At 35.7% G+C, this 22,755-nt stretch overlaps 1 protein-coding gene across 1 annotated transcript in view; it reads right to left on the reverse strand.

Moving 5' to 3' along the window:
* Positions 1-6,535: 6,535 nt before the first annotated feature.
* The window catches only part of GBE1 (1,4-alpha-glucan branching enzyme 1), a 271,724-nt gene continuing 255,504 nt past the window's right edge, over positions 6,536-22,755 (reverse strand). Inside the window, exons 15-16 of the mRNA XM_025375689.1 lie at positions 15,906-16,023; positions 6,536-7,310 (exon numbers count right to left, since the gene is read on the reverse strand). Of these exons, the coding sequence (XP_025231474.1) occupies positions 7,254-7,310; positions 15,906-16,023 (175 nt within the window). The 3' untranslated portion in view covers positions 6,536-7,253. The remainder of the gene's footprint in view (positions 7,311-15,905; positions 16,024-22,755) is intronic.

The raw sequence follows: 22,755 nt of genomic DNA on the forward strand, positions 1-22,755 counted from the left end.
TGGCAGTTCTTCAGTATTCTCTTTTTCCATTATGACTCTGGAGGCAATAGATTTAAGATAGCATAGCTACAGGATGGATGAGAGTCCCTCGCTATTCTGTAATGAGATGTGATATAAACGAAAAATAAACTTTTGTTTCGTCCAGTCATTAAGATTTTAGGATTTACTTGTAAATTCGTCCTAGTTTCTCCTAGCTGAGACTTGCAGTCACAGCTCCTAATTTTTGAACATTTACAAACATCTTATTTCTTAACATGAAATGTAGCTCCAAGATACATGGCTGAAAAGTATATGCCCTAGAAGCTGTTACTCTTTATTTAAGCTATTTAAGAGTAACTTAAATGTGAAAGAAATTTTACCAAATATCCTGAGTTTCGTTTCAGAATGTTTTTATTTATTCACCTGTAAACCAATACCCAAATAATAAGCACAACATCTTAAAGGGAGCAATCCAATGCAGATCCACAAGAGGCCTACATTTTAGACATTGACTTTCATGCAGTCGTGGTTTTAGACCTTTGCTTTGTCTGTTGGTCAGGGAAGATGCTGAAAAACAATTGGCTGTCATTTTCCAGTCACTTCAGAAAACTGTGTTCAGGCTCCTGATCCCAGTGTCTTTCAGCCCTGGTTTGTCTCCCTGGGACGTCGGGTGTAATTTGTTGTAACACTACACTTCTCCAGTAAAGGAGAACTATCTATTCAGGTATCTGTTTTTATTTTACACACACACACACAGTTAAACTCTACATCTGATTTGGATTTCACTAGTCTTTCCATAATGTCCCTTTTTTGTTCCAGAATCACGTCTAGGATACCACATTACATTTGGTTGTTATGCCTCCTTAGCCCCCTCTGGACTGTCTAGGACAGTTTCTCAGACTTCCTTGTCTGGCATTTCCTTGTCTGCTCAGGTATTCTGCAGAATATTCCTGTGATAGTTACTCTTATGTGTCAACTTGGGTAGACTACCATGCCCAGGTATTTAACCATATCCCCATCTGGGGGCTGTTGTGAAGGCTAACACCAATGATGTTGTGGCTAACATCAACCATGAATTGGCATTAAGTCAAAGATATTACCCTCGATAGTGTGGTTGGGGCCTCATTCAATCAACCCACTAGCTTTATTAAGCTTCAATTAATAAATGAAAATTGTATATATATGATGTGCAATGTGATGTTTTGATACATGTATACATTGTGAGATGATTAAATTAAGCAAATTGATGTATTCCTCATCTCACAAACTTATACCATTTTCTTGTGGTGAGAACATTTAAGATCTACTCTTTTAGCAATTTTCAAGTATATAACAACCTGATATTAACTATAGTTATTATGCTATACAACAGATCTCCAAAACTTATTCCTTCTAACTGAAACTTTATATCCTCTGGCCAACTTCTCTCCACCCTGCAACCATTGCCCCAGTTCCCAGAAACTACCATTTTACTCTGCTTCTATGAGTTCAACCTTTTTAGATCCCACATATAAGTGAGAACATGTAGTACTATTTGTCTTTTGGTATCTGACTTATAATTTTGTTTCTTTATAAATGAGTGGAGTGAGGAATTTAAGTTGAGAAATAAAGATAAGATAGAAGCATCATTCTCAAAATTTTTTAAAGAAATAATGAGGATAAAGGAGAACCATAAACAATAATTTCCAGTTCTCCTTATGGCAGAGACAATAAAGAAAATGATCATGACTTGCTGAGGAGTCAAACAACAGTATACAGTCATCATGAGGCAAAACACCCAACAAGTAAATGAGGCAGAGTGTGAGAGCAGGGGTGAAAATGGTGAATCAATGCAGATAGAGGATGAGCCCTGGCACAAGCTCTCAGTCTTTGGGGCAGTCCTCCACACTCATCCCTCACCATCTCACAGCAAAGTGGGGCATCCCACCCTCCCACATGGCTTCAAGTGCCACCCTGTCCTCCAACAAAGACATTCAGATTCAATTAAAGGCAAACAAGCAAAAGAATACAAAGGAGACAGCCAACTTTTGATCCCTGATATAGAGATTTCCGGTGATCCTTTGTGCAAATAGCATAAAAGGCAGCTGAGAACAGTGAGATCAGCACAACCTAGACAAAAGGGGTGCAGTCATAATAATTTTGCAGTTTAAGAATAAAAATGTGCTCAGCACAGGACACAGTAAAAAGAGAGGGCTCAATACATGGTAGCCAATACAGTATGTCTTTCAAAAAATAGATGTTTCAGTAAAGAATTAGGTATTCTACTGCTTTTTCTACATAGAAAAGTTCCAGTGAGTGACTCCCACTTACCATAAGAAAGAACAAGAGGGAATATAGAGCGACTGTGTGTCTGCATGTGTGTAATATCATATGATCAGTTTTAATCAATGATTGACAGCGTGGCTTGGGGTGTGTGTGTAATGAGTTGCACACAGTATTTTTCATGTGTATTACTGGAGTCAATGGAAAGTGACACTACAAACAGTTAAAAAAGAATCCTTACTGGACATAAATAAAGAAGTGATAAATTTATTTCATCTCCTCCTCCTTCCTTTCTAAAGGAAAAATAGAAGACTCATAGCTATATAGTTTGAGGTGAGAAATTTCTAAAGATTTGAAACATATATATTGCACTTCATTGCACAGATCTAGAACCTTCTTTAAATCCAAATAAAATCATTTGTTTGGGTTTGATGCTTGTATGTAACCCGAAAAATACCTAAAATTGAGAACAAGTATCACACACAGAGATCAAGTGATTCATTTGTTCAAGTCAAATATTAGAATTAGTGGACTTTGTGTTTTCAGTTGACTTACAAATTATATACGTATATGTGTGTTTTTTCACACATTTATATGTGTTATAATATGTATGTTGGATGAGTTTGTTCACACATTTGCAGCTTTCTATTTCCCGCATTACCTTAGACAAGTATTCATAAACAATTTGAACACTTACTTCATTTAATTCAAATTCTTGTGTGGCAAAGTAATTTGGTGTGATAGCTTTTTTTTTTTGTCAGTTTTCTGTTTTGTATTGCCTTACTGTTACTATCAGACAGCTGTTGAAATTTCAGGCCAATGGTTGGTATCTCTCCTCCATCTTCAAGAAATTAACATCTAGTTGTATCAACATTTATTAATAACAATGTGTTCTTGCGAGTACAGACTTTCATAACAAAAAAAGATGAACCAAATTGTTTCTACCTATGAGCTCTCTTTCGCAATTCTTGCTTTCTCCGTCAATTATTCCTTCTGCCTGTAGTCTACCTAGGTTGTGAGTAGGAGGGGAAGAGGGAAAGAAATAGAGAACCTCAACACTTGGTTGCTATGATGGGGTCTAAGACTATTTCATTTTGTATATAGTTTACATTGCCCTCTTGGTTACCGTACAGAGACTGTTACATGCCATTCACAAGGTTGGGCTATATTACTGCAGAGCCTGAGAGTAGCTGAAACACTAAGGGGGCATTACACTGACCACAGGGGAAAGGAATTCACTGGGACATCCATATGTTCCAAGAGGAAACAAGCAATGAGACACTGAGCATGAAGAGCTGTAACTTGAGCCCACGTCTCCTATCCACTGTATCACACTATTCTTTTAAAATACAGTTCAGGCTTCTGGGTAAAACAGTCTACACAGCATACATGATGGCTAAACATCTCCCTCTGGTCCAGCAGAAATAACAAGAAAAACTGTAAGTCATAAGTAAGCTTCTGAATGACATGTCATTACCATAAGCATATCTAACACAAAATACATTTTTAATGTGTATAAACATTGCTTCCTCTGCATAGTTTTTGCCAAGAGTTAAAATCCAGATATAACATCTTAGGGAGACAAAAACACTTACAGCTACTGTATGATAATGCCTCACACTACCAATTAAGAAACTCTGCCCTAAAATATGAATGTTTCTCTGAAATTCTCTACAAATCACCATTAATAAGATAATAGAGCAAAAAAATTAGCAGGGAGTTCATTTGATTTTTTCCCCCCTAAAGGCTGGCTTTAGTTAGAAAATTTATCTACATTTCTATTCTAACACATTGTGAATGATAAATGAACTGCACTGCATAAAGGACATGACATTGCTATGCTATTTTCTTTCATCAGAATATTCTACCTCGCAAAGTTCATAGCTCAGTGCTTGTCCCCTTATAAGGAATAGAGAAAGAAATGAAACTGACTACTCTGAAGACCTCAAGCTTAGGGCATGACTCAAAATAGCAAAAAGAAATAGTCTGAGAGGCACAAGGCCAGCCAGCAAGCTGATTCACTGTTTTGGTCTCTATCAGGTCTGTCTGTTCCAGCTCATTCTACATAGGAAAACCAATAAGAAAGCTATTTTACATTGCTTTCATCAACAGATTCAATGGCTTCAGGACCAGAGACAGTGAAAAGGTGTTTTTGCAGAAACTGAAAGCTGAATGCGAGAGGAAAACACACGACCCTTCATTGCTTTCCTCCAGATCTGTCTGCACTCTCTTCTGTATTATTTGAAGAACAGGCTTCTTATTCAGACAACCTCCTATATGATCCCCATAGCAATGGCTATAACCCTGATGGGTGATAAATATTGAATTGAATTGGTATTGCTAAGGGGAGTGCTTCACTCAGAGAAAACATCAACATCAACAACAACAACAACAACAAAAACTTGCATTCTCTTATAGCTGTTATAAGAAAAATCAATTTATTGTCACTGGTTACTTTTTGAACTTGAGGAACATGGTGGCTAACTCCCTCATTTTAGGTTAGAGATAAACATGTCAGCTAAGAACAGGGCAAAGTGAAAAACATGACACTTACAGAAAAGAGAATATGAGAAAAGTTGACCCTCAGAGTTCAAGTGGTATAAAGTGGGAACCATTCTAGGAGAAATGTTTACAATTCAATTTTTGGCTATTACGAGCTATGGTATTTTCTGAGTAGGCTATTTATTAAATGAAAACCTTACGCATCACTAGCATTAGGTGTAAATCTTATTATGGATAATAGGGCAACTACTAGAACTCATTTGCTAACATTAGAAAATGAGAGCAAGAAATCTGTACTCATGTTTTCTAGAACATAAAAAACTGAAACAGCAAAATATTTATTTTTAAAAAGTCAACAAAGACAGGTCACTCTAATTTCTGATGTTGGTAATAAACATGTCAGAGAAAAAAACAATATAAGGCACATTATAAGAGTAAAATTTTGCAACTCTCTGTTTTGATTATTGAAACACTTAGCCAATAAAGAACTTCCCACAAGATGACATAACAATGAGAATGTTACTGATACGTAAATGAAAAGTCCTACAGTAAAATATATTAGAATATTAGAATGTTCCATAAAGGTCATCTATGCTGTGATATAACCCAACTGCCTTCCATTTTGGACTCTTAATATTTTGTTTGTATGGGTTTTTGTAATTCCTACCTAGCAACAGGCATTTATTGCTCTTCTGGGTGGGGGAGAAGGGCACTTGACAGGGGCAATTAACTTATATTACATTGTTAAATCCTAACTTTAGATTCTGAAATTAAAGAACCTATTAGCAAAATCAATCAATATAATACAAATATGGTATATAATTAGTCTGGTCTTCCTCACTCTGCCACAGAAGTCAAAATGAAAAGTAAATGGGTTCTAGATGTTAAATAATTTATTGTAATTTAAAAACTATACCTAATAAACGGTATATCTCTTCATATATAACACATGCAAAATTAAGGAACTATAAATTAGAACATGAAATATCGTGCTTCAGGGCTCTACGTTGTGTTTTTATCAGTGACAGTCACAGTACAGAGATCACGCCAGTGCTGAGATATTAACAATGTCCACGCAATGGGAAAACCAGTACAGATGACTTTCAGTAATTTTCCCCAGCACGAATCATTATCAGCTGGCACTGCTGATTCTGTGAGGAAATCAAACCACTATTCTGTTTAGAAGTTAAAGTAAATAACACCTTTCACACTTAGATGCTCAAGGCTTTATTTAAAAACAGTTTAAGGATGCTGGTTAATATACAGTATAGAGTTGGCTGTAAAAATGTTTATTGCTTATCTCTCCTACTGAGTTTTTAATGAAATAACTCATTTCTAATTAATCACAAATAATCAGGCGAAAAACAAAACACAAGCAGTCAGTATTAGTATTAGGGAAAAATTAGATCTTTTTAAAAAAGTAACAGATACTTTATGTCCCATAAGTACAATATGTCTCAGTTATGAATCAATGATCTTAGACCTATCTTGGTATTTAATTAACCAAGGGGTACATTCATGAAGAAGTATTCTACTGAGTTGAGATACTTAATTTAGCTTCTAAAAGTGTTCAGGTTTACAATGAAGGAGTAGCTTAGATATCAAAATTGGTTAGTGTGATTTCAAGTTACAAAATTGCGCCTAAAAAAAAAATATTAATCTGCATGCTTCCTAGTCCATCATGCAGATGTGAACGTATGTGGAGAAGGTATTAGAGTTGAGATAAGGCACAATCATATTCATTTATAATCAAGCCCTACAATAGTATAGCAAAATAAACATTAGCAAAGGCAATTTTACAAAAGCTTTTTATTGATTGAAATGAAAGACATTTTCTGAAATGCTACAATTACCATTTCAGGGCTTCAGAAAGACTGAGGTAATGGCATTTAACAAGATACTTAGTGGACAAGAGATCACAAAATAAAACTCACACAAAACGAGACATGGATGAGTTCATACATAATGGCTTTTATATTATCTTGGATATAATTCTTTATTTTGTATCACTATTGCATATTTATTACAGAATTTCTAAACACAATTTGAAAAAAAACAACAACAAAGAAACAATCTTGGTACCTCATAATTTAGACCAAAAGATATCAGAACAAATACAGCCACCAAATATCCATCTTAAATACTGTGTACATTTAACAGAAATAATCATACATGACAAATGATTCAAATTAGAATTTAAAAGGATCAAATAATTAGCCAGGAAAGCAAAATGTTTTTAACATATTATATATAACACTTCCATTTGAGAATCCTAGCTGCTAAGATGACTTGGAAATATGGTCTAGGATTCCTAATATTTTAAACATATTCTCCCATCTACTTAAAGAAAAGTTTGCTGTATTTGCATAAACCAATATTGAACTTCGGATACCTGACGGTTTGGCTAGACAACTGTATTCTGAAAAGCATACATGTTATAAGCTGTGTGACAGTGATAACAAGAAAACAAAACACCAATCTGCATCTGGTGGAGCTGAAATCAGGCCTCTTCAATTCGGCAGATCCACGTTCTGAAGGATGAGCGCCACTCTGCTTGGAATGTACACCTACGTCAAAACAATTATGTCAGTGCAACTGAAGGGAGTACCAGACGGCCTGTCATATGTCAAAGAGATATAGGCAGGATGCAGTCTCACATCTGCCTAAAGTTACAGTTGCCTTTACAATTTTACATGCTCTTAGAAGGCTCAATTTCGCAGTTCCTACTGTTCTGGCAGCAACATGGCTATCATAAAGCACTCACCACTAGAGGGCTCCATACGACTTAATGAAAACAAACGCTCCTCACAGAAATGATGTAACCGGCCCTGTCACTGCCATGTTGAGGCTCTATCAGGTGGTGAAGGAAGGCTGCCAGTTCGCAATGTTACTACTTCAGTTAGACGAAGAAAAGCAATATACAAAGCACTTGTTTTGCATCAAGACACTTTTATTTGTAATCTTGTCTCTTTTTTTCCCTTTCAAGAACAAAAACTGAAATGTAATATAAGGAATCCTAACTCTCAATTTAAACCAATGACTAAGCTTGCCATTGCACTTAAACCAGGATTCAGATTCTCTCCATGGTGTGCACAGCCCTGACTCGCTCCTCTCTGCCTACATCTGGTATCCCAGCTCAGCTACTTGCTTGCATCTTCACCCACTACACTCCAGCCGCAGGAGCCTTTCAGTTCCTTGGACACATCAAACACTCCCCTTTTGTTGAATCTTTGCCTATGATGTGCCTTCTGCTGTAAACACTCGTTGCCTTGCTGGTTCCTTATCTCTTGGAAAAATCCCAGCTATATGGAGAGGCTTTCCTTGACAACCCTAGATATGGTAAGTTCTTCTTTTCTAACCATGGCAGCTTTTTTGTTTCTTTCTGAACACTTGCCACAATTTGTGAATGATTTGTCAAGTTTGCCATCTGTTTCCCTCATTAGACTATGAACTTTAGAAAGGCGGAAGTCATACGTTTTACTTCTAACTCTCAGTTGGTGCCATTGGACAAGGCAGATGTTGATGATGACTGAATTAAATAAATGAACAATGAACAAAGGAATAATAGCGGATCAATAGATGCGTATTTAACAAGATATTCTCTAATATATCTGAAATCTTTTTATAAAATTGAGAAGTGATTTGAACTGCTTAATGCTATTTATATGCTAGTTCAAACCATGTATCTAAGTATTAACAAAGCAAACAGTAAAAATAATATTATAGATGGTTGTCATTGTGACAATCTCTCTTCATTTCTGACTTTGCTGGTATTTTACTATTTTCAGTCACTTTATCTCTAAATGAAAGCTTGCCTGATGGTTAAAAAAAAAAAAAACAAAGGCTTTCAGAGGTTAGAACCAGAATGAAGACGCAAAGCAAACATGACTTTAGGAAAAAAAAAAATTAAAGAAACAGAACAGTTGATTTTCATTTAATGAGACTTGTATGTCCAATACATCTCAACTCTGCAAATGAACACAATGTTTTCTCTTAAGGTTTCACAACAAAGAACCAATACTACTCAAAAAAAAAATCAGACATATTGATATACTTGGTTAGTTTTTAACATCAAAAGTTAAAGCAGGTTTAAAATGGTGGCACTTAAAGAAATTTATATTCTGGATTTAATGGCCAGAGAACAGTTTTTCTAATCTTTAATTCAAAGTAACAGTGTTTTAGGAAATGAAGATCATCTGAAAAAGATTAACAAATGCTAACAGTCACTGTGTAGCTCAATGTCTCATGGTCTGTTTTGCAATACAGTATTTCCAAAAAGATAAATATTACATCCATGCAGTCACTAAGCGTGAGAAAACCATGTATTTCAGTGCTACAAGCTGTTTCCCTATAGTTTGCACATTGTATTTTATATCTTATAACTATCATACCACATCAGAATTTCACTGCTAATGCAATCCTTTCTATGCAACGTTTTCTCTTTGTCATACGCGAGATGTTATGAGAGTGAGTCAATAAAAGGAAGCTGGAGTCATCCACAAATAAAGCAGGACTATTACCAAAGATCCCGACAGACCCAGTCCAAACGAGAGCACATTTCCATAATCAAGCTACAGACAAAATGAACACAACCCAAAGCAAAGAAGGAGAAATAAAAACAAACAAACAAACAAACAGTGTGATTCAACCCATTCCCTCCCTACATCTTATCAAAACAGGTACAAATTGAGAAAGTGACCTACCCTTCTAAAGGAGTTTCCCATGTCCTTATTAGGGGGTCTAGTCTAGTCTACATATTTCTTTCTTTTTTTTCTTTTTTTTTGAGATGGAGTCTTGCTCTGTCACCAGGCTGGAATGCAGTGGTGCGATCTCAGCTCACTGCAATCTCTGCCTCCCGGGTTCAAGCCATTCTCCTGCCTCAGCCTCCTGAGTAGCTGGTATTACAGGTATGCAACACCATACTCAGCTAATTTTTGTATTTTTAGTAGAGATGGGGTTTCTCCATGTTGGTCAGGATGGTCTCCAACTCTTGACCTCATGATCTGCCCGCCTTGGCCTCCCAAATTGCTGAGATTACACGCGTGAGCCACCGCAGCTGGCCATAGTGTACATATTTCATTTTGGGGATCACAGTAACTGGATTTAACTAATCAGTGGGACGGAAGGTTACAATTTGAACGGTTCTGAATTGTTCTGCCATGAGCAATCTAAAACTGAAAACCAATCTAAATATTTCAGCAGAGCCAGAAACTAGACAAAGTAATTTCAGTTCCCTCTCCATGGAAAATATCTCTCTTATACAGTATTGTCCTACAATGCAGGCAAAAGACTCTGATAAGTCCACGGTGCCTGGGAAGGTGGCCATGAAACACATGAGTCAGGTCTAGGATAAATAATGAGAGGTCTCTGTAAGTGCGTGCTATAGTGATATAGCTCAGATTTGGATCCTAAGCAATTGTGATATCTACTGTTTCATTCATAACCTCATTATTTCATTAATGAAATAGAATAATAATTACATAATGATAATTTAGAATCACTCTTACTCTTTCATGTTTTGGCATTTTCGCTTGTCTAAATTTAAGAGGTTTTTTTTTTTTTTCTTTTTAGATGGAATTTCACTCTTGTTACCCAGGCTGGGGTTCAATGACCAATCTTAGTTCACCGCAGCCTCCACTTTCCAGGTTCAAGTGATTCTCCTGCCTCAGTCTCCCGAGTAGCTGAGATTACAGGGATACGCCACCACACCCGGCTAATTTTTTTTTTGTATTTTTAGTAGAGACGGGGTTTCTCCATGTTGGTAAGGCTGGTCTCGAACTCCCGACCTCAGCTGTTCCGCCCGCCTCGGCCTCCCAAAGTGCTGAGATTATAGGCGTGAGCCACCGCACCCAGCCGAGAGGTTTTTTTTTTTCAAAGGATGCCATAACAAAGTTCCAGGTTTGCAGTATATGCACTGAAATATATTCCCATTGTGGCATTTGATGGTTAAAAAATGCTTCAAGAATATTCACTAACAGATACTGGTCTTTTCATGTAAGGAGGTTTATAACGACACTTCCCTCATACTTAGAGACCTCTTAATGCAATATGCTAAAAAAAAAAAAAAGCCTTTGGTTCACAAATGTATAATATCATTAACAGAAATACTTTGTAATAATATACGTATATTTCACTGCAGTGTTAATTACCAGAATGTGTTTATATTGCTCCAGAGCCCTTGTGGTATAGGCAACACGGAAGAATTTCCCTAAGCCAGTGATTTTTCTTAACTATGGGCTATTTATGGAATTTTGAGTTTTCTTCTGAGTATGTAAATCAATTTTTTTAGTGGTTAGGAAATTACTACTAATTATACTAAAGAACTTAAGACAATCAGAGCTAACCCTTATGATGAGACAATTACAGACACGAACAATTTGGGGTTCCTAAAATTTAGTCTAAGTATTGGCTCTGTAATTCTCATTTTATCATTTTAATTCATACAATAGTTTTGATTAATATGGCAAGAGAAAAGAAGCATGAACACATTTAAGTAGATTTAAACACAATCATTTAAGTATATTTAAATATAAAAAGTATATTGACATACCTGTATATAGAAGGCACTTACTATGCATAACATGCATGCTGATAAACATATCTCCTATGTCCATTTATTAGCCTGTAAGCCCTAAACATTTTATATCTAGAATCACCTTAAGAACATGAGACAATGTAGTATACAGCCATGAGTTTCATTTTTTTCTAGCTATATTAATAGTCTGCTCTTCACAAAGAATCAGAATAGCACAGTACAATCCAATTCATTTATTAAGAGAGTCAAATGCATGCTAATCTACTCAGTTATTTTGATGACTTTAATGACTTAATTATTACACTAACCATGAGTGTGGCTAAAAAAGCAACTGTTCACACAATGGTCTATTTTATGTCATTCAGGCAAAATGTTATTTTCCTCTAGGACTATATTTTCCTCTAGGACTAATAATTGACTTGCAAAATTTAATTACACAATTTTTGAAAACACAGTGTCAAACATTTTAAAAAAGAAAATTTTAAAATTAAAAAAATTTAATACTTTAAAGGGTAATTTAAAAAATTCTCTTAGAAATTTTTAAGTTTAGAAATAGCATATACACATATAATTTCGGAAGAATGAAAACAGCATTCAGTGCGCTGGGCATGGTGGCTCACGCCTGTAATCCCAGCACTTTGGGAGGCCGAGGCAGGTGGATCACCTGAGGTCAGGAGTTTGAGACCAGTCTGGTCAACATGATGAAACCTCATCTCTACTAAAAATATAAAAATTAGCTGGGCATGGTGGTGTGCAGCTGTAATCCCAGCTATTTGGGAGGCTGAGGCAGGAAAACTGCTTGAACCTGGGAGGCAGAGGTTGCAGTGAGCCAAGATCGTGCCACTGCACTCCAGCCTGGGCAACAGAGTGAGACCCCGTCTCACAAAAAAACAAACAAAACATCATTCAATGAAAAAGTCATTAGATTCCTTCATAGTCTACATACACATTTTTTTTCATAATAAAAATTACACAGTCTTTTGAAAAATAAAAGATGATATAATTTTAGTTTTCACATACATGCTTTAGTTCATAAAATACTTTTTTAAGAAAAAATAAATTGTATTCTTTTATTCTAATTCTCATTATTTTGCATTAGGGTTGGGAGAAAAGTGATGCTAGTGTTTCTGTATAGAAATGTATATTAGCTCATCTAACTTATATACATTAAAAAAGTAAACTAAAAATCAAGATTTTCTTTCTTCTAAAAAACTATTTTCATAATTTTGAATAGAGCAAAATATATTTTCCAACTGTTAAGCTGTACTAAAACTTACAAGTGAGGGGCAATAAAAATGATACATCTATGCCAAATCCTACATTTAAATCAAGTCTACTTTTGAACCTCCAAATTTAGAATGAGAGTAAATACATCTACTTCTTATTGATAAGAAGCCTAATTGTCAAAGTAATTAGTGCTACATCTATTGCTTTATTCTCATTTTCATCATCATCATTCAGTTAATGTAAAGAAATCGAATTCATTTAAGGCTCAATAATCTCTTTTCTCCCATTTGTGCCATGGAATTTGATTTTATGAATCAGAGGAGAGAAAGGAAGTCCCCTGCCTCCAGTGCACTGATTAACATATAGGTTAACATATTAGGTTCCTGTATCAGGAATCAAACTATAGAGAAATGATTATGCTAAAATGGAGTTTCCAATAACTGCCAGTAAAGCAGACTGGCAGAGCTCTGTCCCATCGCTTTTGGACATTTGTGACATACTCTGACCTTAGCAAATACGTTTCAGTGGCGGTATACATGCAGTTATCCCCGGCTCTCAGTTTCAACTGAGGGAGCACACAGAGACAAGGCTAGAGCAGTACTGGCTGATGCTGCAGCATGTATGGCTATTATAAAATTCCTTTGAGCTGTTTGTTGCTATCTTTGAAAACAGATTTGACACTTATTCAGCGATCCTTTGGATTATTAAGCTTGCAAATTAGGCTTTGGCAAATGCTGTGTACTAGTTATGATGGGCAAAAATTTCATGGAAGAAGGAAAAGTTATATTTTGTTCTTCCTTCCTCCTTCTAGTCTGCGAGAATGGGAGGTATGAGTGATCTCACTGGAAGAGGTATAAGACCTACAGCACTCATGATCATGTTCAAGCAACTCGCCTGGATCCCAGTACATAGGACTCAGTTTAATAAGGAGTTCCCTTATAATGAAGCATTATTACAGTAGGTACATTTGTTAATGTGATTTTTTTTTTTCTCCTCTGGCTTTTTGCTGAATAACTTAGGTAAAAAGAAAACCTGTTTGCCTAGATTTTCTGTATTTTACTAGTCTGTGTGGACTCCCTTAATCTGACATTAAAACGAGTGATCTTATCATCTGGAGCCTAACGGTGTATTTAAACGAGTAATTCCTGAAGCACTGTAGTCATGGAAAACAAGATTCTGCTGCTGGGAAGAGAGAGCTAGCCCGCATCTCATGGGCTGCACTGGATTAGAGTTCTGCTGCAGGCAGCGTTCAGCTCTTTTCTGTTTGCCATGTCCTTGCAGTGCTGTCCTCCTCTACGTATTATTGATACTTATGAGATCTTCTTTATTCCATCTGATAATTTACAACTGCATTTTCCACATTGGTGAGATCAATTCCATTAGTGCTTGAAAAGTAATCTCCTGATGTTGCTGCCACTGGCTGGCTGGCTTGTTTTAATTATGCCAGCATATCTTCACTCTCACAAAATTGAAAGGATGTCAAGATATTTTCTGCCCACCTCAAAAGAGTCTGAGCTGTTGCCTAAGATTATAATTCCCCAAAGTTGGGAGAAGGTATTCTTAATTGTGTGTCCTCAAAACACTTAGTATTTTGACATGTTTAAACTACTAAATAATAATTGCCTATCCATGACAATAACACCTTTAAAATACATATGCAGTAGCATTTTACAGTTTCCAAATACCTTGGGCATGTTAAAGAGTTTCTGCTTCCTAAGAATCTCTTGCTATAGGGAAGATAATATGAATAATCCTCATTTTACACGTGGGGGAAACTGCAGTGCAAAAAAAAAGTTAAATCACTCAATTTCTCAGTGAGTAAATGGCAGACTAGGGTCAGGATCCCAGGTCCTGTGCCACGGCATTTTGTGATATTTTCACTATACCTTCAGGCTCTTTATCACAGAACCCTGTTGGGGTACACAGACATTTAGAAAAGCTGGCTATGTAAGAATTTCGCGGTCTGCGTCTTTCCAAGTCCTTTCATTCTAGTTCCATCAGTGAAAGTTCAGTGTTATTGCAATCAGTTGCTCCTTCCCCATGACTCCCCTTTGTGAGCTGAATCATCTTTCCGAAACCCTAAGGGCATCTAACTCTTTTGATTATTTCAGAACTTTATGGTAATTTTCTTATTCACTTCCTTGATAAAAAACTATTTTTATCAATCTTATTTTACATGTCAAAATTGAATGTTCTCACAGACTACAGTAATAATTCCTTGAAGAATGTGATGGCACCCTTGAGCCCTCTCTCTTAAAAATATATATCTTTCTTCACATATATCTAAAGCTGGATCAGTGTCATCATCAACACACACTCATATGCACACACACAGATTTAGGTCAACACCTGATTCTCACAGGACTTTCCATTGCACTTTCCTCACAACCCATAATCTAACAACTCACTCTTTGTAATCCCTGCTCTTTTCAGTGATTTTATGCTGTGATCTTTGGGATTTCACTTTTATGTATAATATGGCAGCTTACAAAGCTGAGTGCTGGCATCACTCTGAGAGGTGGGAAAACAGCAGAGAGATGGAAGGCCTAGGGGCACCACAGAGATTCTCATGCCTGACTTCTATCTAAACTCTTGAAAAGTGAGAGAATTTAATGACATAAGAACGTTAACAGCTATGGTAAAGTCATGTATTTGTTAGGTACCTCCTAGAATTAGGAATGGTAGATGTGGTTTTGAACCTACTATATGGCCATAAATTAAATAATGAATTCCTCTGAATCTAGAAACTTACTAAATTCTACATATTTTAAAGAATTTAAACGTAGTAGTTTAAAGCAACATTCTAACATTCTATTTGTGTGAACACCACAATGTAAAAATTAGTTATGTCATATAATGCTTCCTTCAGTAATATAAAAAATCCAGAGAATTTTATAACTAGAATGAATTCAGTCTTCAATTTACCACATGAAAGAAAAGAAAGATACATTTTTCATTGACTCCTTTAAGGTTGTTTTAAATGAAACTTCATTTGCTAGTCCATAATGTAGAAATCTGCTTAATATAAAATGTTATGGAGAAAACAAGAACAGAAGGAGAGTGAATTGTTGCATAAAGAATAGAAATGTTCATAATTGAAAGAAAAATTTAAAAACTGCTTTCTGCTCATTTCTTGAGAAATAGTTTTGAATCCTATTAATATTTAATTTTTGCCAATTGTCCCCTAAATATCCTTTACTATTAGTTTTTCCAAAACACAATTTAGTCCAGTACCACACATTACGTCTGGTCAAGCATAGTCCTCTCTCCCTAATCCCTTTCCTTCATGCTTTTATTCCATGTTGCTTATTTGAAGAGTTGTTTATTTGAACAAAAACATTACTAGAAGAATAAGAGAGTAAATTAAAATAGCAGGAAATATGTTGAGAAACTTACTTACCAAAAGAGAACAGGGACGCCCATTATGTTCAAAAGCCTCAGAAAAAAAGTCAGTGCTGTGGTCCAGTCTCTGATGCCCTCCATATTCCGCTGCATCTGAATCTAGCACAATTTTGAATGTACGGCTTTTAAGGAATTCACAACAGTTGAGGAGTTGAATGAGACATTGTAAAATATGTGCGGAGAGAGCAATTTAAAAGTGAGTTTTTGAGCAGTGTTAAATCATAATTTGTGCTAAGCACTCATTTCTTCTTTTACAGTTTTATGTTTGAAAGGGGCTTTACAGGCTATCTACTGCACACACCCATGAGATCCCTGCTATACTCCCATCACGACTCATCAAGTGATCACCCAGCCTGGGATGAAATGTACCTAATCTACTTTTCTCTTCAAGCAACCTATTCCACTTGTTATAAATTCTTCTCCATATTGAACAGAAATTTTGCTCTGTGAGATTATATTATTTCTACCAAGACAAGTCGTAAATAATAAGTTCAACATGTAGTCGCCTTTTAAATATTTACTAATAGTTATACTATCTCCAAGTGTCTGCTAGATATATTACTAAATACATACAGTCAGTCCTCCATATCTGTGGATTTTGCATCTGTGAATTCAATCAACTTCAGATAAAAAAATATTCAAAAAAGGAAATGCCTCGTTGCATCTGTACTGAACATCTGGTTTTTCACAATAAGTTGTTAGATGGTATTAGCATATTTACAGCAAAATTAATAAAAGCTATCATTATGTTCAAATTTATTAGGCTCAAAGTATCTAGAAATGGTACTTGATACAAAAATCTACAATGATATATGCATTGGTATCTTAGAAATCTTAAGTTTCTTCTAGCCTTAGTAGAAATGCAGATAGTTTAAGTGCTTTTTGTTTTGATTTCCTGGAAAATATATCATTAATCTCAGAAATGTTAGTATATTACCATTACTGCAAAAATTATCACATTAATTATCACATTGAGCAAGGAACAATAAGCCATCATTGTCAACCCTTGAAAATCTTTGTCTAAGTCAGAAGTGAAGATGGACACGCTACAGAAACTCGGAAGTGAAGATGGACATGCTACAGAAACTTCTGCTAGTAGTGTTGGCTCCATTTTAGTGAATCCAGGCCAGCCTTCTCTAATTCAAACTGAAATTGATAATCAGAATATTACCGTATTGAGAAAGAAAGACTGAGATTCAAATGCTGACTACTAGGCACAGGGACATTTAAAGTCACTCAGTATAGCTGAACATGATTTGAGCCTACCAATACATTTAATGCTGAAATATGGATAACGAAAATAAATAATCAAAGACATGGCAAATAATGAAATACTGTGGAATAAAAAAAAACTATTCAAATAGAAGTTTAGCTTTTGTTCTTCATTCCAGTTCATTAAATACTGGGATAAATCTTCCGAAAACTAAAACAGTACAGTTCAGAGAGTAATGTTCTAGAATACTTTAAAAACAACTGAATTAATATATCAATTAATGAATTACTGGTTGACAACATAGGCTTTTGATAGCAGTGGCTAAATAAGGCAAGCATATGATCAAAAGCAATGGTTCCCAACCTGACTGGCAGTCCTGTCATTGTAAGTTCTCACTGAGTGAGTAGTTACGTGATTGTAAGGGGCTGGGAATTTATATACGATTAGGCGTTGTCTAAAGACTAAATTATGTTATTATACACATTTGACGCTGTGTTTCAAAGAATGTACATGTTTTTACTATTAAAATGCAGATTATATTTTTCCCTCCTTTGTGTCCATGTGTACTCAATGTTTAGCTCACATTTGTGAGAACATGAGGTATTTGGTTTTCCATTCCTGCGTTAATTCAACAGACACCAGGGCCTACTTGAGGGCAGAAGATGGGCGGAGGGTGAGGATGGAAAAACTACCCATCAGGTACTATACTTATTACCTGGGTGACAAAATAATCTGTGCACCAAACCCCCACGACACACAGTTTACCCACTAACAAACCTGCACATGTATCCCCTGAACCTAAAAGTTAAAAAGAAAAAAAAAAAGAAAAGAAACCATTAGGTCCAAACATTTAATGTGCTTTTTACACAATGAATGATCAATTATGGGAATGTGACAAGACACAAGAGCTTGTGCTGGGGGCAGTAAATTGTGGGAACACAATGAGGAAATATATGGGGGAAACTGAGGGAAGACAGGGTTATTTTAGTAGGTTTGTTTGTACAGGTCTATTTCGACTTCCCAGTCTCTGGTGATGAGAATGTCCTCCTATTCCTGGCACAGGAAAGATACCTTTTTCACGGGCAATTTTATGATTTGCTTTTTGGTAGAAAGGAGGAGATCAAAGAGCCTCTTTCTGCATCTGTTGTTTCTCAAACAGATTCAGCTCAAAATAATCAATAAGCCAAAGTGGCATATTTTGGGGTAGCACATTCTGAACCCCTTCCTAATCAAATTCAACTTCTCACTAACACTAGAGATGACTATTTCCTCCTATGAACACTTTCATTTTAGTCACCTGAATTATAATTTTTAAAATGTTATAGGAAAGTTATTCAAGGTTGCAAAACTAAAAATAATAATTTCTTCATGTACTTAGGGGCATTTTTTTTTTGTTTTTGTTTTTGAGACAGGGTCTGGCTATCACCCAGGCTGCAGTGTAGTGACACGATCTTGGCTCACTGAAACCTCTGCCTCCCGGGCTCAAGTAGTTTGTCCCACCTCAGCCTCTCAAGTAGTTGAGACCACAGGCACATGCCACCAGACTGATTTTTATATTTTTTGTAGCAATGGGGTTTCACCATGTTGCCCATGCTGGTCTCAAACTCTTGAGCTCAAGCGATCTGCCCACCTCAGCCTCTTAAAGTGCTGGGATTAGTGAGCTACTATGCCTGGCATGCCTTTTTTTTTTCTTAATAAAGGAGAATGTCCTCAACAAAATTATTTTTCTGAAACAGAATTAAATAATATTTAATCGTTATTTTCAATGTTACAGTAAAATAAAAATCATGTGTCCATCATTTTACATGCTTTTCCCACAATAAAGTACAGACTGAGCTTCGCACACCAAAAAATGCAATTTTAAAGTCACAAAATTTAATAGTTTTTGTGTATACTTTTCTCGATCAAAGGACAGTGAAAGAACAATTGCTATATAAGGATTCATTTCTCTTTGACACTGAAAGAGATTGTCATATTGAAAATGTTAGAATCTACTTACTTTATATAATTGGTAGCCATACAGGAAAAGCTTATAAAAGCCATAGAGAAAGTTTCAAAACATTGGTATAGACATGTTTCTCTGGCCTATAATTTAAACAAAAAATTTTTCTGTGTCCAATCATGAAATCACCCAGTTCTGTATCTACATTAGCCAGGGAAAACAATAGCTTCCTTTAGAAAATGTGGCCTTTAAAATCCAGAAATTTCGACCAATTTAAACACTAAATGAGAGGTAATGCGTGTGAAAAAGCTTTATAATCACGAATCGATGCCATATATTATTCAAGTATCAGGAAACTACATGTTTTAGGAATACTGCTTAGAATTAGAACAAGCCTTTTCAAAGAGATTATCTGAGCAACTGATTTGTTTGTTTTTCATGTTCTCTCTCGGGTACTCCCTCACTCTCTCATGTGTATGCACATACACACAGATGCACATACATGTACATACATGATACAGGACACACACAGCACCACAATTCCTACATTGTCCTTTTTCTGTGAAAATTTACCTCTGAAACTATGACTCAAAGCCAATTTATACTTATTTTCAACTACCATCGTTATATAGTTTCCAATACAGAGCATACAAGATAAATTTAGCAGGACACCTTAAAAGCTCATCTGTTATCCATAGCTACCTCCATATTCCTAGCAGAGGACCTTCTCATAATAGGTTCCCAATAAAACTTGGAAACTGATATTCAGAATGACAACACTGACTTACCAAGAAAAGCCAAATTACATATATTGTTTTTTATAATTGAGGAAAGTACAATAAATTATCTTTACTCCCCCATTCATTTACTAAATACATACAATGTACAAGATATTGTGCAAGAAACAAAAATAACTAAGATATGGTCTTCATTTACATGTGGCTTACAGCCTGTAAAGGGAGATTAGGCATACATATGAACCTGCACAAGTAGAGCAAAAAGCAATATGCAATGAAAGGGAGAGTCAAGGAAGAAAACTATGATGGACAAGCCGTATATGAAGGCTTTTGAAGGCTGGGCTAGTGTCTTAAGACTTATTTTGTTAGTTAAGGGTGATAGCGTTTAAAATTCTTGAGAAAGGGTTTTACAATAAAAAAAAATTAACCCGCAGGTTGTAAGCAGTATGAAACAGACAGTGGAAAGGCTAAGTCGGGAAAACCAGTCAGGAGTCTAACAACAGTCCAAGCATAGTTATGTATGTCTAATCTCTGACAGTGGGAAAGGAGAGAGGTAGACTGAGTTTTAGAAGTACACAGTACTCAAAAGTAAGGAAACTGAGGCTGAATTAGGGATACAGAAGTGGAAGGGGAGAAGAGTTGGCCCAAAGGCAGACAGCTTGTTACGTGGTAGAGTTGGGAGGTGTGCATAAGTCAAATGCAGCTCTGATTACCTTACTGTCTGCATGTGGTACCCATTTTATGCCAAGAATAAGGTAGTGTTTTCATATACAGTTTCTTGTTTATTTCTCAGGTTGAAATTTTTTATATTGTTATATTTGAGACTTTGTAATTCATAAAGGAAAAAGGTTTATTTTGGCTCATGGTTCGGCAGACCATACACACAGGAAGCACGATGCTGGCATCTGCTTTTGGTGAGGGCCTTAAGAAGCTTACAATCATGGCAGAAGGAGAAGGTGTCCAGGAATGTCACATGGCAAGAAAGGGAGCAAGGGAGAGCGAGGAGGAGGAGTGAAGCTCCTTTAAACAACCAGCTCTCATGTAAGTGAGAACTCACTTGTTACCAAGGGGAGGGCACCAAGCCATTCACGAAGAATCCTCCCTTGTGTCCCAAACACCTCTACCAGGCCCCACCTCCAACACTGGGAATCACATTCCAACATGAGATCTCCAGGGACAAATATCCAAAACATATCACATTCCAAGCATAAAGAGGACAGAACGAATATGACAAGAGAAGAATACAAATAGGAAAATCAGATAAAATGATATCCATTTAAATTACTGACACAAGTAGATATACAAGATTGCCATTTCTAAAAGTAATGTTGAGGTCTGAATATCTGAGATTTACTGTACTTGTTCTAGTCCATTTCTTATTGATTTGATCCATTTGATCATTTTATTAGTAAATACAAAACACTGGGCCATAAAATTTACCTTGTTCAACTGGAAAAAAAATACAGTAGGGAAAGAATGACAATTTTTTAATAGTTTTTTTTTCAAAAGGAGATCAAATAGGTCCCTATCAATTTGGATAGCATTTTAAAATATTATGATTTCTTATTTTAAATTCAAGAGCTTCCTAAGTATTTGATATATCTATCAACAGGTTGAAGTAGATAAGAAGTTTTCAGCCATTATTTTATAATCCAAGTCCTTAAATTTGAACCAGGGAAGAGCCAGTGTTCTGAAGGAGGCATGTACTAATAAGATTAAAGAACAGTGAAGGCATGAAGACTCTTAAATTCAATGGCTCTTCAAATACTTCAAAAGCTGCTGTGTTTGCTCAGCCACTTGATAAAGTGTCTGTTCAAAGTATAAGGATTTTGATGTAAGAAGTACTATCATTTATATCATTCTGCACTAAACTCACTTCACTCCCACTGATGAAGCAAAGGAAATTTATTGTAAGGTACAACCCTTGAGGTTTCAAATTGAGTGACAAAAAGAAGAGTTCTCCAGTGACTAGATGACTATCACGATAGCAGAGCGGGTAAGTTACCATATATCTTCAAATCTAAGGCATCATCCATTTCAAGATGAATTATTTTCTATATCTCTAATGAAGAGAAAAAAATATCACTACCACATCAATATTGTAAGATACTTTCCAACTGAAGACAGGCTAAAATGTGAAAAAATGCAGGTTTTTGGAATATGAATTTAGTATAAGTTATTTTATATCGAATTCTTTAATCAATCCATTCATATTACCATGATTAAAATAACACCCAGGAGCTAAGTGACCCCAGGAAAGAGAATTTATACTGAAAGCAGAAAATATTCGGTTCCAGATTCTACGGAATGTTTTAATTAATGTAAATGTGAACACATATCTGGGAGGGTAAGAACAGCTGCTGAAAAGCAAGGAGAGTTTTATGATTTTAGTAGTCTGAAGAGATCGATACAGCACAGGGCTTGCCACAATGTTCTAACACGATCCTTCCCTTTTTATGTTACATGGATTGAATTTTATTTATTGCTGGTTATAATCCACAAAATCTAAGGTTATAGCTATCTAGCATCTCAAATAGATCTGTCCATTTATTTTATAAACATAGCTAAATTATGCTTACTTTATTGTCCTGAATCACAGAAAAGGCTATAAACTACAACTTTCAGTTTCTCTCTCTGGTCTCTTTCCAAACGCAGGAGTGGCAAAGACTTGTGATACATTGCTATATATATATAATGAATGTGCCGGTCTGTTAGTGTGTGGTGGAGGGGTATTGTAGGGGTGTGTGTGTGTGTGTATTTGTGTATCTTATTTAGGTAATTCTATCTTTACTTCTGTGATCTAAAATACACATTAAACTTAAACAGTTATCATGAAAAATGATAGTTCTGCCAGGTAACCATTTGTAGAACATTGAAACTGGACTCTTCCCTTACACCATATACAAAAACTAATTCAAGATGGAATAAAGACTTAAATAGAAAGCCAAAACTATAA

This window comes from Theropithecus gelada, chromosome 2, assembly GCF_003255815.1.
Source record: "Theropithecus gelada isolate Dixy chromosome 2, Tgel_1.0, whole genome shotgun sequence".
Taxonomy (NCBI): Eukaryota; Metazoa; Chordata; class Mammalia; order Primates; family Cercopithecidae; genus Theropithecus; species Theropithecus gelada.